Below are 17,913 nucleotides of genomic sequence, written 5' to 3'. Positions count from 1 at the left end.
CACGCGGTTGGCAGTGACATCCCCGACTAGTCCAGCACCAGTGGCCTCATTGGAAGTCATTCAGATCGCTGGATTTTCCCATCTAATGTGGATTCACCACAAAACTGATCCACGGAAGTCTTGTCACGTGATTTTATGCTGCGCTCTCCAAGCTGCGCCTTATACTCGATTTATTTTAACCTTTCTTGTATCTATTTTTTATAGCAGAAGTCTCTACCAGTCAGAATCTGTCCCCAAGGCAAGCTCAGGGTGCAATTTCTGGCACACGCAGTATTTTGGCGCAATTTGTGGTGCATTTCATAGGCCACTGCCATAGCAACAGTTAAACGTTTTCGGGTAGCCCCTTACATGGTGATGCTATTTCCTAGGGAATAGATTTAAGCTTTTTACAAGTAGCTATCATCATTGTTTGTGCCTAAATGATATATTGTAAGAGATGGGGAGGTCATACTATCATATACAGGAAGAGATGGGAAGGCAGTACTCTCTGTGCCTAAGGGTGAATTCACACGAACGTATATCGGCTCGGCTTTCACGCCGTGCCGATATACGTCGTCCTCATCTTCAGGACATTAGCCCCGCCCCCGTCCCGCCTCTTCTCATTGCAAATAGTGCAGAGGGGCGGAGAGGAGGCAGAGAGGGGGCGGGAGCTCAGTTCCTGCTCCTGGCTCTTCCATCCTCCCCCCTCTGCACATGAGGACGACGTATATCGGCTCGGTATGAAAACCGAGCCGATATACGTTCGTGGGAATGCAGCCTTAATCATATATAGGGAGTGATGGGGAGGCAGCACTATCTGTAGTTAAATCATATATAGATGTAGAGGTAGCACTATCTGTGCCTCAAGGTTCTTTCCCACGAGCACATATAGGCTGGCCGTTTTCACGGTCAGCCGATATGCGCTGTGTTTTGATGCATTGGATTCCAATGCATCAGATCACATTGGCGTATTTGTGAGTCCTGGAACCATGTTTTGGGCCAGAACACGTCGGCCGCTGCATGGGCTCCTATGGGAGCCCATAGCAGCGGCCGTAGGTGGGAGGGAGTTTAGCAGCATGGCTGCTAAACTCCCTTCCTCTGTTCTTCTCACCCCTGTGCAGGATCACCTCTCGTTCCTCCCAACTTGTTCTGTACAATGGGAGGGGCAGGGGCGGAGCTAAGTGCTGATCCGCCTCCTCCAATTGATGCTATGGGCGAGGGGCATGGGCGGAGCTAAGTGCCTGCCCTCTTCCCGTCACTTGTCCATAGCCATCAATTGGAGGTGGCGGGGTGGACTGGTGTTTAGCTCCGCCCCTCCCATTGCACAGAACAAGAGGGAAGGAACGAGAGGTGAGCCTGAGATGGGGAGAGAGGGGAAATGGGCAATGGCCTGGTGAGCTTGGCGTATTTGTGCTGGGCTCACCAGGTCATCTGAACGGGCGCACAAACGTTCGATTTGTGCGCCCGTTCACCAGATTTTCCTCTCCCAATGTAGCGTATATCGACGGGTTGTGAAAACGGCGGTCGATATGCACTTGTGGGAATAAAGCCCAAAGCCTCGTTCACACGAGAGTGGTTTTAGTGCATTATAGACGTGTGAAAAGATCGCATCTATTAGAACCAATGGTTTCCTATAGAAACGTTCACATGAGCCTAACAAGGATAGAACATGCAACTGCAATACTCGCAACTAAGGCCCGTGATGCAGGAAAAGATGGACCTGACTTATCTTTGGTGCGTGATGCGTAGGAGTTACCAAAGACCCCTATGGGAGCTGGATAACATGCCCCTCCCGATCATGTGAATGGGCAATTTCACAGCTAATTAAGCTCAAGACTTAATAGCTGGAAATCACCAGTTCACGCGATTTTTATTGCAGTATAACCACAATCTTTTCACACACCTATACTGCACTAAAACCAGGTTCGTCTGAACGAGCCCTAAATCGTATATAGTGGGAGATACTTATAGGCTGTAGCTTATTTAGGTGAACATTGTACGTAATGATATAATTAATCTGTCCCACCTCCAGGCTAAATGGTATAGCCTTAAAGGGGTTTTGTCATTAAAAAAAATCTATACTTACCTATTCCTCCCCTCGTCATTCTTCTTACCAGATCTTCTGGTCACGTTGTTCACTGGCTAGGAAGGAATGCTAATCTATTTCAGAGACAGAGATCGGCACTCCTCCTTCTGGCCTGTGAACTGTGACGTAACGTACATTGACTGGCAGGAAGGAGACTGCCAGCAATGTACGTAACCTCACAGGAAGCAGAGGAATCAGCCAGCTGGAGGGGAGGTAACCCCCCCCCCCCCCCCCCCCCCCGGACTGCAGCAGACAGGAGAAGATAGGGGAGGTGAAGATCTGGTAAGTAGACTGATGGGGAGGAATAGGTAAGTATAGAATTTTCTTTTTTTAATGACAGAACCGCTTTAACTAATGCTGGGCTGATGCATCATGGGATTCATTGAAAGTGAAAGTAAAAAATCTCACTATCAAAATGGTGTCTGATAAGAGGGCTGCATGGCATGGAAGTGACTGCAATACATAGAGGAGACCTGCAGAGTGCGACAGGCAATTAGATGAGGGGAGCAGGCCTGGAAATTAATGTTTTTGCTGGAGTGGCCCTTTAAATCATGTATAGGAAGAAATAGGAGGCAGTGTTATCTGTGCCTAAATCATACATAGAGTTGGGAAGGTAAACGATCTGTGCCTTCATTAAGTACAGGTAGACAGTACTAGCTGTATCGGCATCATGTTTAGGAAGATTAAGAAATACAGTACTGTCTGTGCGTACATGACGTAGAGAAAGCGACAGATACCATCTCTGCCTATATCATGTTCAGGAAGACAGTTTGGGGATTATCTATGCCTACATGTACAAAGAGAGACAGGAAGGCAGTACAATCTGTGCCTTGATGTACAAGGAGAGACAAGGAGGCAGTTCTCTATCTGCCTAGATGTACAAGGAAAGACAGGGAGGCAGTACCATCTGTGCCTATATGTTCAAGAAAAGATAGGAAGGCAGTTCTCTATGTTCCTAGATGTACAAGGAGAGACAGGGAGGCAGTAGTATCTGTGCCAACATGTACAACGAGAGACAGGGAGGCAGTACTGCCTGTGTCTACACGTACAAGGAGAGATAGGGAGGCAGTAGTATCTGTGCCTGCATGTACAAGGAGAGATAGGGAGGCAGTACTATCTGTGCCTAGATGTACAAGGAGAGATAGGGAGGCATTTCTCTATGTTCCTACATGTAAAAGTAGACACAGGGAGGCAGTACTGCCTGTGCCTACATATACAAGGAGAGATAGGAAGGCAGTTCTCTATGCACCTAGATGTACAAGGAGAGACAGGGAGGTAGTACTACCTGTGCCTACATGTACAAGGGGAGGCAAGGAGGCAGTAATATCTTTGCCTAGATGTACAGGGAGAGACAGGGAGGCCTTACTATCCGTGCCTAGATGTACAAGGAGAGACAGGGAAGCAGTACTGCCTGTGCCTAGATGTACAAGGAGAGACAGGGAAGCAGTACTGCCTGTGCCTACATGTACAAGGAGAGAGAGGGAGGCAGTTCTCCATGTGCCTAGATGTACAAGGAGAGGCAGTAATATCTCTGCCTAAATGTACAGGGAGAGACAGGGAGGCCTTACTATCTGTGCCTAGATGTACGAGGAGAGACAGGGAAGCAGTACTGCCTGTGCCTGCATGTACAAGAAGAAACAGGGAGGCAGTACTATCTGCAGTTACATCCTTTTCTGAGTAATGCTCCCCCCTTAGCAAGGCGACCATCATATTACACTGCAATCCAAGCACAGATATTGTAGTCTCCTAGGCAGTTTTGTAATTGTATGTTTCTACTAAAACATCATAATAATGTAAAATGCACATGTGGAACATCATAATGGGAAAACATTGTGCCTGCATTTTAATTGTTAGGTATTTTTTAAATCAGACAGGTCACAAATGGTTAAATAACACGAGGAAACCAGCGAAGGAGACTCCAGCGGTACTCTCTCTGGATACAGTAAGTGCATGGAAATGCTGCAATAATTACCTGGATGCTACAATCTGTACAAATGTACAAAAACATGTAAATGCAGCATAAATGGTATATATTGTGTGACTGAGGGGAGGGGAGCCGGTAACAGTGTAACCCGGTACGAGGCTCTCGCTTTCTGCAGACGCTCCACTCTTATGTCAGACTTGAATGCACAACGATAGCTGCAGATTTTAGTGGATTTTATACATTTCCAAAGGCAATTCACATACTTCGGAATGTAAAAGTTGTGACCGGCTGGCTGATTAAATTAATTCTTATTTAATAGCTTGCATCTCATCTGGCTGCCTTGCTGATGGTAGTAAACAGCGCCGCGATGTTGTTAAAAAATACCGCTAGATTGTAGAACAATTTACATAAAAAACTTCTTTGTAATCTGCATGTCAACAACACATTGCGGTTCAGAAGATCCGCGTCACTCCAGGTTACGGCACAGAGGTCTGCGAGGGTTTAGCCCCGTGTGGGACGCTGGAGCAGTTTACCTTTTCAGCTGCCTACAATGCTCCCTTTATTATGGTCCATGTGAAAGCTGCTTATCTTGGCTCAGGCAGCATATTCTTCTATTATATGTGATGATACTGTAGTAACATTTGGGTTTACTGTACACTGTAAAATGAAATCTCCTTCCTTTGACACATCTGATGCGCAGCCTCCTGTCCTGACATCTAGTGGCCAATGCATGCAGCACTAGCACTAGTCACGATGACCAACAGCTTGGCAGAGCTCAGTAGACCCATCATAAGTCAGTGGAGTAGCTTGGGCACCATTGGTTCGGCGAGTGGTGGATTCGACACTTTTTTCCGGGATGTGTAGATGAGCTTTGAAAATCTCATCCACATTGCTGCCATTGTGGATTTTCCGTGTGAACGGTCTGCACTAGAGATGAGCGAGCATACTCGCTAAGGGCAATTGCTCGAGCGAGCATTGCCCTTAGCGAGTACCTGCCCGCTCGAGAGAAAAGGTTCGGCTGCCGGCGCGGGGGAGCGGGGAGTTGCGGCAGTGAACAGGGGGGGAGAGAGGGAGAGAGAGATCTCCCCTCCGTTCCTCCCCGCTCTTCCCCGCCGCCGGCAGCCGAACCTTTTCTCTCGAGCGGGCAGGTACTCGCTAAGGGCAATGCTCGCTGGAGCAATTGCCCTTAGCGAGTATGCTCGCTCATCACTAGTCTGTACGGTAAATCGGTCACTTGGCAGAATTCCGCCTCAAAAACCGTGCCAAAATCTGAAACTTTCAGCTGCCGTTGTTGGCGCAGATCCACTCTTGGAATCTTGTAAGGGAAGGTTGTCACTCAAAATGTACATAATAACAAGTATATCCTTACGCTTTTTTTTTCATACGCTTTTTAGTCACTCCATCAGCCAGAATCACCATTTTCACGCAACACCCTCACTATGCTAATTAGGTATCTAATTGGCGATTTTCTCTCCCTCTCTATGATTACTAACCACACCCCTTTGCTAGTGATTGCTTAAAGGAGCTGGAGCTGTCAGTCAGTAGGAAATGGGGCGTGGTTTGTGATGATGGGTATTTTACACCCCCTCGCCAAATTCTAGATCTCTGTGCACCCATTGGTGTAGCCCATTATGGGCATCTTATAGATACCTAAGTTTAAAGCATCACCCTCTCACTATTGGAGCAATTTACATTCTGAGCAGCCATTTTTATATCAGGGAAGGTTTAAGGGAATGTATCGCCAATATTTTTTTTACTAATTAAAGTCAGATAGTGAAATGCATTTTTTTTTTCTAATCTGATTTTATTTTATGATTGTAGATTTTTTAAGCATGCATATACTTTTTTAAATACGGGAGATGGAATAATACCTCCACAGCGCCACCTATTGGGAGGCAGCATTCCTTCAAGCCAGTGTTAGACTCTTTATACAAGCCTTGTAACAATGACTGGGAATTCCAAAAAATGGTCTTTTGAGTCTCCTCACTCACCGTCCAGGTGCTCTCCCTAAGGCCTCCTTCCCACGAACGGATTTCCGCCGCGTAATTCGCGGCGAAAATCCGCTGCGTTGCCCGCAGCTATTAGGTTCTATTGAACCTAATAGCACAATGCTCACGATGCGTAATTCCACCGCGGAATTACGCACCGCGATTTCTCCCGTCCTCACCCGCAGCATGCTCTATTTTCTGCGGGTGAGGACGGGCTGTACGCACTGACGGCTTCCATTGCAGTCAATGGAAGCCGTCCATTCACGCTATCTCCCGCTGTAACCAGCGGGAGATAGCGTGAAAAAACGCTTTCCCGCCCACCGCCGAGCGTCATATGACGCCAAATGACGCGGTCCGGCCGCGTCACGTGACACGGCCGGCCGTGCACGTGACACGGCTGGTGACGCGAGGGCGGTGGGCGGTGACGGGCGGTGACGCGCGGCGGTGGGCGGGGAAGCGATTTCACGCTATCTCCCGCAGGTAAGTATAGGGGCTCTGGGGGGCGCCGTGACGGGCTTCGCAGCGGAATATTACGCTGCGGAGCCCGTCACGCTCGTGGGAAGGAGGCCTAAGGAGAAAAGTTATACTCTTCTAAGCGCATACATTTCGGCATGTTTTGTGTCCATTTGTCCTTAAGAAAAGCATACGTTTATCACTCTGAGGGTGGATTCAGACGACCGTATATCAGCTCGGTTTTCACGCCGAGCCGATATACTGTGTCCTCATCTGCAGGGGGGGGGGGATGGAAGAGCCAGGAGCAGGAACTGAGCTCCCGCCCCCTCTCTGCCTCCTCTCCACCCCCTCTCCTCCCCTATTCACTATTTGTACTGAAAGGAGGCGGGGCGGGCTAAGTGTCGAGAATTAGCCCCACCCTAGTCCCGCCTCTCCCCATTGCAAATAGTGCAGAGCGGCGGAGAGGAGGCAGAGAGGGGGCGGGAGCTCAGTTCCTGCTCCTGGCTCTTCCATCCTCCCCCCCTGCAGAGAGAGACAACGTATATCGGCCGGCGTGAAAACCGAGCCGATATACGTTCGTCTGAATCCACCCTTAGACTTGCTTTTAAAAAAAGTTTTATAGTTGAACACTGTTTAAAACTTTTTTAAGGCCCCTGAGAACAAAAGCGTGTATGCTAAACATGTAGAAACGTACAGCTTTATGTTCCCATTGATTGCACTGTAGAATAAGCACGTTTGCATCAAACAGCCAGAAAAGCATGGTATGTTACGCTTTTCTATCCCACAAAGAAACGTACAAAACCTAAGGCAGCTCAAGTATAGTGAAAAGTAAGCCAGTTTTCGTCTATGGGTGTATCAAGCGATAGGTTTTACTACATTTTTTTGTATTCTAAAACATATAGTTTTTACGGATGTCTGAAACACGCTGTGGACAGCCCCTTACCTGTCAGTGTGCGATGATAATGAGATAACGGCTAAAGAACAGCAAGTGTCAGACTATTATTAAGCTCACTGGTCAGCGTGAAAAATGCAGGATTTCAGTTTTTTGGGGGGGTTTTTGTTACATTTTGATTTTGTCATAGAAGATTAGAAAAAAAAAATCACAAAAATTTAAAAATATGTTTGCTCTAAAAAGTTGATTTAAAGTACAGATCAGTTGTATGATACATTCCCTTTAAGACTCAGTACAGAATGTACTATTGGTCCTGATAAGTGTAGGGCAATTAGAGAGAAATATATATAAACCTCACTTGTATAAATGAAGAAGCACAAAATAAGAGATGAAATACAAAAATCTGCTCATATGGTCAGATTTCTCTCTTGCTCTGCAGTCTTATACTCTCGGTCAGGGGCGTAACTATAGAGGATGCAGGGGATGCAGGTGCACCCGGGCCCAGGAGCCTTAGGGGGCCCATAAGGCCTCTCTCCTCCATATAGGGAGCCCAGTACTATGAATAAAGCATTATGGTTGGGGGCCCTGTTACAGGTTTTGCATTGGGGCCCAGAAGCTTCAAGTTATGACTCTGTGCAGCATGGTTTAGGTATAGGTACAGGTACAGATACAGATAGAGGGGGGGCCCCAGCTCACCTTTTGCATCAGGGCCCCTGAGCCTTTAGTTACGTCCCTGCTCTCGGCCTTGTGAAATTCCACATTGCCTTTCCTCGCACATATCACATCTGGCTCCACCACATCTATATTCAAGTATCTACTGTAACAGGTTGTACCTTTTATATTGCAGGTGGAAAGCATTCTGCGAGACAAGATTACTGCACACTGGAAGGACCTCTCTAAAGTGCTGCAGTCATGTGATACAAAAGGATCCGGGGTGATCTGCAAGGACCAGCTAGCAAGAATCCTTCAGTCCTACTGTCCCTCAGTGTCAGAGGATCACTATCACATGTACGGCAGATAATGCGCTATCTAGTATGACTGAGGCTAGAACTAAATGGGGACTTTGGTTGCACAACTGAGGCCGTCACAGAAAATGGAATATGTTTTGTTACATGGCTTGTTAAAAAGTCTCACATTGGCTTGCTGTTTTCCAGTAGGTGGCGCTGTAAAGGTATTGTTTCATCTTTCCATTTGCATATTTCCCAGAGGAGCATGAATGGCCTTATAAGTCTCCTCACACCTTCTAGGTGCTCTCCCTAAGGAGAAACAATACCCTTACTGCCACTATTCCTGACATGTCTGTTTTAGTATTTACATTCCTCATGAAGTAACAGGACTTACTCATAGAGCCCCAACAGGACAGAGGGGAGGCGTTAGGTGTGGGGTAAATCCTGCACCACATGTCAATATCCACACAGGTTTCGTGCAAATCTTTTCCACAGTGGAGGGATGAAATTTTTAAAATCTCATCCACTTTGCTGCTACAGCTACTATAAATTCCACAGCAAATCCATGTATTTGTGTCCCAAGTAGTAATAGTGACCCCTATATTGGCCCCAGTAATAATAGTAACCCCTCTATTGGCCCCTGTAGTAATAGCGGTCCATATATTGGCCCCTGTAGTAATAACGGTCCATATATTGGCCCCTGTAGTAACAGCTTCCCCTATATTAACCACCAGTAGTAATAGTGAACCCTATTGCGGTCCCAGTAGTAATTGTATCCCCTGTATTGGCCGCAGTAGGAATAGTGTCCCCTATATTGGCCCTAGTAGTAATAGTGACCCCTACATTGGCACCAGTACTAATAGTGACTCCTATATTGGCCCAAGTAGTAATAGTGACCCCTATTGCGGTCCCAGTAGTAATCGTGACCCCTATTGCAGCCCCAGTAATAATTGTATCCACTATATTGGCCTCAGTAGTAATAGTGACCTTTTTTTGGCCCCAGTAGTAACAGTGACCCCTATATTGCCCCCAGTAGTAATAGTGACCCCTATATTGGCCGAGGTAGGAATAGGGACCCTATTGGGGTCCTAGTAGTAATAGTGACACCTATATTGGCCCCAGTATTAATAGTGACCCCTATATTGGCCCCAGTAGTTATAGTGACCCCTGTAATAATAGTGACTGGAGCCATCTGTATTGCTATGCTGACCGCAGGTCCTGGACGTTCATTTCCTCAGTACAGGCTGTCCGGACACCGCTAAAGCGGCGAGTAGAGCAGGGACCTAGACCCTCCTTCGGAGCCCCCGATAATCACTCGCGGAGCCCTTGGGAAACCCTGGATTAGACAGTGTCAGAGTGTATAGGGACTGACACTATAAAAACAGAAGTAGTAGCGCCATTTTAGCCATACATTTCCAAGAGGAATAACAGAAGAGCAGCATAGCAAAGAGGTCTAAGAAAAGATGCTCCACAATTGTTATTCATGTGGAGTTAAAAAAGGTATTCCCTCTTTAAAGGGAGCGTGACACCATATTTATGGTGCCTGAACCACAGAAAGCAGGAATCCAGGACCAGTATGAACGGGGTGCACATGTATGTTGTGCAGTAAGCTGGGGCATTTCAGAATAAACTTACTTTGAAGATGCTGTCCAAATGGAGCTTGACGTTATTAGGGCAGCACCGCTTTGGCCTCTGCCCCTCTGGATTGCCTAGACTAGAGTGACAGCTCTCTTCTTGGTTGTGTATAGGCCTGTAACTCTAGCTGATCCAGGCGGGGAGAAGCTGGTGCAATGCCATCCCCTTGACTTGGCGCTCCGTCTGGACAGCAACTGCACAGTAGGTCGTTTCTGAAACGTTACAGCTTTCAGACTAAGACATACATGGGTGCACTGTACATACCCGTCCTGGGTTCACACTGCCCGTGGTTCAGACACCATGGACTTAGCGACAGGTTCCCTTTAATTCTATTTCTGACAAAAGCTAATATAGTTTTTTTCTTTTGTATGGTAAAACTTTATGTAATTTAGTAACATTTTCAAAATCTCTGCTTGCTGTCATTTAAATGGAACCTCCATGGGAACCAGAATATACCTCTAATTTACAGATATCACAATCAGTTTTACAATTTGTGGAAATTACCCCCCAAAATAAACATGATATATTTTATATATTTTTTAGGATTTTTGATCAATACAATTATGGCTCTTCTGATTGCATCCCGTTCATGCAGTTCCTGCGTGACTTGGGCGTGTCTGTCTCTTGCGCTGGTGACATCAATGGCATAAGTACAGACATTCTAGAAAGAAACCAGTTCCAACAAGAATTGAGGCAATTCGATCACTCAGACAGGTAAGTAATACCTGTCCACATAAAGCGACATCAAGGACAAAATTCTGTCCTGGAACCTGAGGGTGCTGGGGATACACTACCTATAGTTGATTGTCTCGGCTGTCGTTCGGTTCCGCTGCTTCGAGGACCCAGGTGGCCAATATCAACTACAGGTAATGTATTCCCTCTACTCTCTGATCCTCAGACAGAATTTTGTCCCAAACTGAAGAGTCACCTTTAAAAATCTCTTGAAAAAAGTTTTTGTGACCATTAAAAAAATTTGCCCCAGGGTAGTGAATGGCATAAAAGACTAAAACAGCCATTATTCACTACTGCACCTATGATACCTTCTGCTCCAGCCTTCATTGAAACAGGAGCATTGATGTCACATTAATCGCTCCATTCCAATATAGGCCACAGTAGGATGAGACTTGAATTACTGCTTCCCTTTACTCTCTCCCTGCCATTGTCCACTTAAGAAATGTCATAATTTCTTTGCTAATTAATCCCATCATTGTTATAGCCTGAACTAACAGACATATATTTTCCTTTATAACAAGAATGAGAGAGATTGAAAATCAAGCCAGCAAACTGATCAGGAAGATAACTGTGGATGAAGTGCTCGACAAGTTAAAGGACTGCGTCACCAAGCATGAATTTTCCATAAAGGAAAGCTTTCTTGCTTGTAATAAACAACCAAATGGAAAAGTCACCAAAAAGGATTTTATAAAGGTAAGCGAGGTTATGTACTTGTGTATTGTTTGCCTTAAAAGTGGAAAATCATTATTATGCCGTAGCTGATGGCATCCCTTGCCTTCCCCTGCCATTGGCCATAACTGCCACCATTCTCCCATCCTCTTCATGTCTCCTGCAGCAGGTGCTGCTTCCTCTCTACCCATATCCCAGCTGCCACCTTTGCCGTCTTTACATGCACCCAGCTTTCCAGTCCTAAGCCAATCCAGATAGGCTCTAGTGTATTTAAGGCCACTCCTTCCACCTAGGAGTGGCTAAATAATTAGTCTCCTACTGTGCAAAGCTCCTGTCTGACTTCCATGCATTGGCCCGCTGTGCTTGTCCTACCTGACTTTTCTGGTTCTCTCCTGCATTCAGCTTACTCTTTAACCACAAAGCTTCAGTAAGCTGCCTACCTTGACACTTGGATATTCCTCGACTGTGCACATTATCCGCCTATCTTGTCTCTGTTTACACCCGCCAATACGGTTTTCCTGACCAGGTTGTGTCAGGTGCCTCTAAACTGAGATTATTTCTGGGGTAGTGGTCTGGAATTCTTCACATCGAAGACCAGATCCCTATTGATGGGGCTGAAGAGTGAAAACCAGAGATCCCAGGTACAGCCCTCAGATCTAGGCCAAAGTCAAATCATTTAAAATTCACATCCACTGCCATGATAATCATATTTATTGAGTCATCCTAAGTTATATATATTTCTGAAAAGTGCCAACCCATGACCCGACCCGTGCACCGCAGACCACGGCAACCTTGGTTCACATCCCAAATGCACTTCATCCGCTTCCCGCAGACTTCCTCCACTTCAAATTCATGCTTAAAACTTATAACCTAGGTCTTCACCACGCTAAACAAGTTTATTTCCCCTTCTTTGTCTCCTCACTATCCCACAACCCCAAACGACTCTTCCACACCTTCCACTCCCTACTCAGCGCCAAAGAGCAGGCCCCCTTAAAGGATCTCAGTGCTGGAGAGCTAGCCGCCTATTTCAGAGAAAACAACGTCCGGAAAGAAATCTCTGAAAACTGCACGGCTGGCCCCGATCCCAGTCTCCTCAGCACTGCATCCATCACCCACTCACTTTCTATGTTAGAACCAACGACAGAGGAAGAAGTCTCCAGACTGCTTTCCGCTGCCCGTCCCACCACCTGCGCCAGCGACCTTCTTCCCCAGCTGTCATCACCCACCTCACCACCATCTGCAACCTCTCCCTAACCTCTGGCACCTCCTCATTCAAACACGCCGTCATATCCCTTCTGCTAAAAAAAACAACCCTTGACCCGACCAATGCTGCCAACAACTGATCCATCTCAAACCTCCCCTTCATCTCCAAATTACTAGAATGCCTGGTCTACTCCTGCCTCACACACTTTCTCTCTGACAACTCTCTCCTCGACCCCCTGCAGTCCAGTTTCCCCCCTCTACACTTGACTGAAACTACCCTCACAAAAGTATCAAATGACCTGATGACAGCAAAGTTGAGAGGTGACTACTCCCTACTAATCCTCCTTGACCTCTCTGCGGCGTTTGACACTGTTGACCATGATCTTCTTCTCACTCTGCTTTCCTCTATCGGCCTAAAGGACACTGCTCTCTCCTCGTTCTCCTCCTACCTCTCTGACCGCTCCTTCAGCGTCGCCTTCGCTGGCTCTTTCTTCTCTCCACTTCCTGTCGGGCTCGGTCCTTAGTCCCCTTCTCTTCTCTATCTTCACAGCCCCAATTGGACAAACCATTTGCACATTTGGCCTCCAATACCATCTGTATGCTGATGACACACAGCTATACACCCCCTTCCCTGACATCTCAGCACCATTCCTCCAAAGTCTCACCGACTGTCTGTCTGCTGTCTCTAACACTATGTCCTTCCTCTTTCTGAAACTTAACCTCTCAAAAATTGACTTCCTTGTCTTTCCACCCTCAACAGGCAACCTTCCCCCAACATTTCCATATCAGTATCTGGCACCACCATAAACCCCAGACAGCACACCGCTGCCTTACGGTCACACTGGACTCTGACCTCTCCCTTACCCCCCACACCCAATTTCTGTCCCAAAAATGCCACATGCACCTCAGAAATATTGCTAAAATCCATCCGTTCCTCACCACGGACACGCTAAAGACACTAGTTGCTGCCCTCATCCACTCCCGACTCGAGTACTGCAACTCGCTGTTCATTGGCCTTCCCCGCACCAGACTCTCCCCTCTCCAATCCATATTAAATGCGGCAGCTAGGCTCATTTTTCTATCCAGCCATTTCTCAGATGCCCATGCACTATGCCAGTCATTGCATTGGCTGCCCATCAACTGCAGAACTAAATTTAAACTCCTCACCCATAAAGCTCTCCATGACGCCGAGGCACTATACTTGGCTTCCCTCCTGTCCGTACACCACCCAGCCACTAACACACTCAGACTAAACATCCCTCTAATACGAACGTCACATGCTCATCTCCAGGACTTCACGAGAGCAGCACCCATCCTCTGGAACACTCTACCCCAAGACATCTGGACAATCCCTGATGCACGAAATTAAATTAAATTAAAGACGCACCTCTTAAGGGAATCCCGAATCCCCTGACCTAGTTCCCCTGCCCTTCCCTATGGCTCCCCACACCTTCCACCCTGCCTATTGCGTATAACTTCTACCCCTGTACCTCCTTACTGCCCCCACCCCGTTTGCTTCATAATAACTGATTTCCACATGTAACTCCCGTACTGCCTGTGTTTCCCTGCTTGGCTGCTTGAAGGTAGGTGGTCTGCTGACAGTTATCAGCAGACCACCTGCCAAAATTCAAGTCTGTCTTGAGGGGTTTTCCAACCTTTAACAAAAATTGCCCCAGGGTCGGGAATCGCATAAAAAACATAAAATAGCCAATACTCACACTCCCAATGTGCCTGCGGTCAATCGCTGCAGACTTGGTCCCCTCCAATCTGGTCCCCTCTGAAGCAGGAAGTAATGATGTCATGTTCATCACTTACATAGGGCCCAATGTCCAATGATCCGCAAATCAAGCCTCCCATAGGATATATGGGCGTCCGCAAGTGAAATAAACCTTTTGGTCCGAAAAAAAATGACAGCATGCTCCATTTCACTGCGGATCCTGCAAGGACGGCTTCCATTCACCGCATGTGTCCGCTGAGAACAGCAAGTGTCTGCAGTGGTCATGTGAGCGATGAATGTGGTGCCATCAGGGGACTGTAGCACAGGGGGTGAGGTTGGCAGTGCTGGATCGTCGGCACACTGGAAGTGTGAATAATGGCTATTTTAATTTTTTACGTCATTCCACCATACAGGGGGGTAATTTTTTTACCGGCCAGGAAATCCCTTTAATGCCCCTTAGGCACGTTTGAGCTAAAACTATTAGGATATGAGAATAAAAAGGTGCTTTGTGCTGTCAGTCCATATAAACGCTATCATCGTATGGTATGTGGCCATATATTATAAAGATAGCTGGTTGGATGCAAACTTTGAAAAAAAAAATCACAAAATTGACATGAAAAGGAAAAAAAAGCGGCGACTCATTAGAGTGCTTCACCCTGCCCCCGTCCTCCGTGTAATTCTCATTGGCTCATCATATGTCACATCCATTTAATTGTGATGTGTTACATAATGACGGTTACGGGTTGACTCGGGGCTCGCACTGATAAAAAGGCTCATTCTGTTGTGCTGCGAGACTTCTTTGCACAAACGAGCGCAGTGTCAAGTTGTTAATGAGAGATTTCTCATTCTGTTAACACATCTTGTAGCCCCACGAGCCACAAATCAGCCTCTTTACACACTGCGCAATTAACACTTGCTGCAAAAAAAACCACAGCGGAGAGAGCTGATCGGTCTGCCACGTTATTTCTTAATAGTGTGAAAAAGGGAGCTTTTCTCCCCATTACTGCTGAAGTTCTAGAATTACTTTAAAAAAAAATTTAATATTTTTGTAATTTTTAAAATTCCGCTTTTTATGATAAAATTATCTTCAGAGATAAAACAGCTAAAAACAATTGCGCCGGCATCGTTGCTTTATGGCCATTACCGTCGTTATGTCATTTAATTCTCTTGCTTATGTAGCCACAACATATTACGCAGCGCCGCACACTGGTTTTTATCACTCGCATCGGTTCCTGTTCCTTATGGGACTCACACTCTTAATTACGTATCTCAAACACATTCGCACCACAGTCAGATACGCCTATAAGTATAGGTTTGGCAGTGAAAGGGTTCTTGGCAGGGTGGTCCACTGGCAGGTGTTCTGATTGACTTAACGCAGGGGAGATTGCGGGGCTCAGCAACTTCTGCAGACCACCACTGGGCGAAAGGGTCTATCTGGCATCCTCCACAGCAAAACTTTTGCCATAACTTTATTAACCCTTTGCAATCCAATTTTAGATTCAGGGTTTTCCTAGGGGGTTTTTCTCTTTCTGCCATTAGACAATAGCGCCATCTACTGGCTAGAGCTAGTACTGCGGTATGGGACATGCTGGATAGGCCCCTGACAACAGAGCGGACAGTAATATACAGTTAGTATATCCTGCCGGACGTCTTCCAACATCGGAGCTGTAGAACCTTCAATCAGAATGTCTTTAGATGTCAGACAGTGGATTGGAAAGGGTTAAAACTAGGGGGTCCCTTTAACTTCCAAGTACAAATTTCTCATCTCATCAAACTGATGGCATAAAAAGTGATGATCTAATAACTATATATTTTTACTAAAACCAACGCAAACTAACGTATTAAATAAATAAGGGATATTTAGGTACTAGATTACCATATTTGCATATTTACCTGCCCTCACTTCAATTATTTATGACTAATTAACGCCGTGTAAAGATTTGTTGTCGTCAAGAGGAATAAAAAAAAAAGCATCCCTGGCTGTCAAGTATTGAAGAGATGAAAATGCTCATTTTGGTTGGCTGCTGCCATTCAAGCAGTTAAGTCTCCCGAAATAATTCATTACATTTCATCTGTCAAGCCGTCATTATGTAAGCCGGCTCTTCCCAGGAGAAGGAGAGATTTTACCCAAGAGACCCAAATGAAACTTTTGAAAGGAAAAAAAAACTAAAGTACGGAGTTTTGTGGTTCCCTGTGGCAGTGTTTTTTATTCCTCGCTCTCCTTAGAGAGTGCGTTCGATTCATTAACAGGCTTGGAAATCCTTTACATCCCCTTGCCGTAAATTCCTGCACCGCTCCGTCTGTCATCTGACAATTTGCACCTTCAGAGCTGACACCTCTGCAGCCGCCGCCGCATGCATCTGAATGGGGATGTTTCCTCTCCGCAGGTTCTGCAGGATCACGAGCTGCATCTAGATGAGGCACAATTTAATGAGTTAACTGAAAAGTTGGGATTTACAAAGGAAGGCCTTAGTTATTTGGATTTCGTGTCATTATTCGAAGGTATGGTTCGTTATTTATAGTGGCGCTATCATCGTAAGGCTAGGTGCCTATAAAAAAATAATTAAAGGGAAACTCTTAGCACGGCAAAATGTTACAGTAACGAGTCCTTAAAAGCTTAGGGCATATGAACACCATAGAGGGTTTCCTCCACTTGGGATCCCCTCTATAGCAGCTAAGGGGAGGTGCTCTGTAAGAGCCATGCCCATCTGGGTGGAGCGTGTGCCATCCTTGTAATCATCTGAATGGCCATTCTGTAATACTACCTTTCCCCTGCAGTGCCTGTCTCGCTGGTCGTGGCCATCCCGACAATATCGGCTGTTTGCCAGGGGTGCTAAGAGCAAAACCCATGGTAATCAGGTGTCCGCCCGTGGCCCCCGTATTCTGAAGGGGGTTGTGTATGTTGTCACAGCCAATATAAAGGGAACGTGTCAGCACCTTTGACCCCCATAAACTATGTTATCTCTATGGGAGAGCGTGGGCACGCAGTCTTCTGAAAAAATCACGCTGTGTGCATGCGCACAATGCTGAAACGCGGAGCCCAGTGAGTATAAGGCATAGCTGTGCCATCACCTTCGAGCCCCATTAAGGGGCATCCACACATAGCATAAACTTTGTGGATTTTTCGGAGCATGTTTATTGTTAATTGACCTGCGATGCGGATTACGCGTGAGGATGAAATCCACCGTGAGTGCACACCAAAATCCATATCAAAATATGCAGGTAATACATTAATTTTGGCATGGATTTACACTAAAATTGCATCCCATTTAAACAAACCCCAAAGGCACTACTTTAGGCCTTGCTCTCTTGTGTACATTTACTGTAGATTCTGATGCGGCTCTCAAGCCAAAGTTTGCGTTAAATCCACATGTTTTCCATGTCCCATCAATTTAATCTGCGCTGTTGTTCATATGGCATGGATTGTTCCTCGTGTGGGGTTGAAATCCCCCAAAAATAAGTGACATGTGGATTCTGCAGAGGCTAGCTACTCACATATTATTCCCACGAAATGGGTTTAATCCAGGGGCGTAACTAAAGGCTCAGGGGCCCTGATGCAAAAGGTGAGCTGGGGCCCCCCCTCTATCTGTATCTGTACCCGTATCCATACCTAAACCATGCTGCACAGAGACATAACTTGAAGCTTCTGGGCCCCAATGCAAAACCTGTAACAGGGCCCCCAACTATA

The 17,913-nt window shown here is 46.3% G+C and overlaps 1 protein-coding gene across 2 annotated transcripts in view; it reads left to right on the top strand.

The window, feature by feature from the left end:
- EFCAB6 (EF-hand calcium binding domain 6) overlaps positions 1 to 17,913 on the top strand; it is a 164,755-nt gene that overhangs the window by 89,585 nt on the left and 57,257 nt on the right. For both annotated transcript variants that reach the window (XM_066590371.1, XM_066590370.1), the window contains exons 13-17: positions 3,936 to 4,007; positions 8,170 to 8,330; positions 10,448 to 10,618; positions 11,158 to 11,329; positions 16,613 to 16,727. In XM_066590371.1, the coding sequence (XP_066446468.1) occupies positions 3,936 to 4,007; positions 8,170 to 8,330; positions 10,448 to 10,618; positions 11,158 to 11,329; positions 16,613 to 16,727 (691 nt within the window). The remainder of the gene's footprint in view (positions 1 to 3,935; positions 4,008 to 8,169; positions 8,331 to 10,447; positions 10,619 to 11,157; positions 11,330 to 16,612; positions 16,728 to 17,913) is intronic.

The sequence above is a fragment of the Eleutherodactylus coqui genome, chromosome 2 (assembly GCF_035609145.1).
Source record: "Eleutherodactylus coqui strain aEleCoq1 chromosome 2, aEleCoq1.hap1, whole genome shotgun sequence".
NCBI classification, from domain to species: Eukaryota; Metazoa; Chordata; class Amphibia; order Anura; family Eleutherodactylidae; genus Eleutherodactylus; species Eleutherodactylus coqui.
The sequence above is the reverse complement of the archived record's forward strand: the minus strand, read 5'-3'. Positions and strand labels throughout refer to the sequence as shown.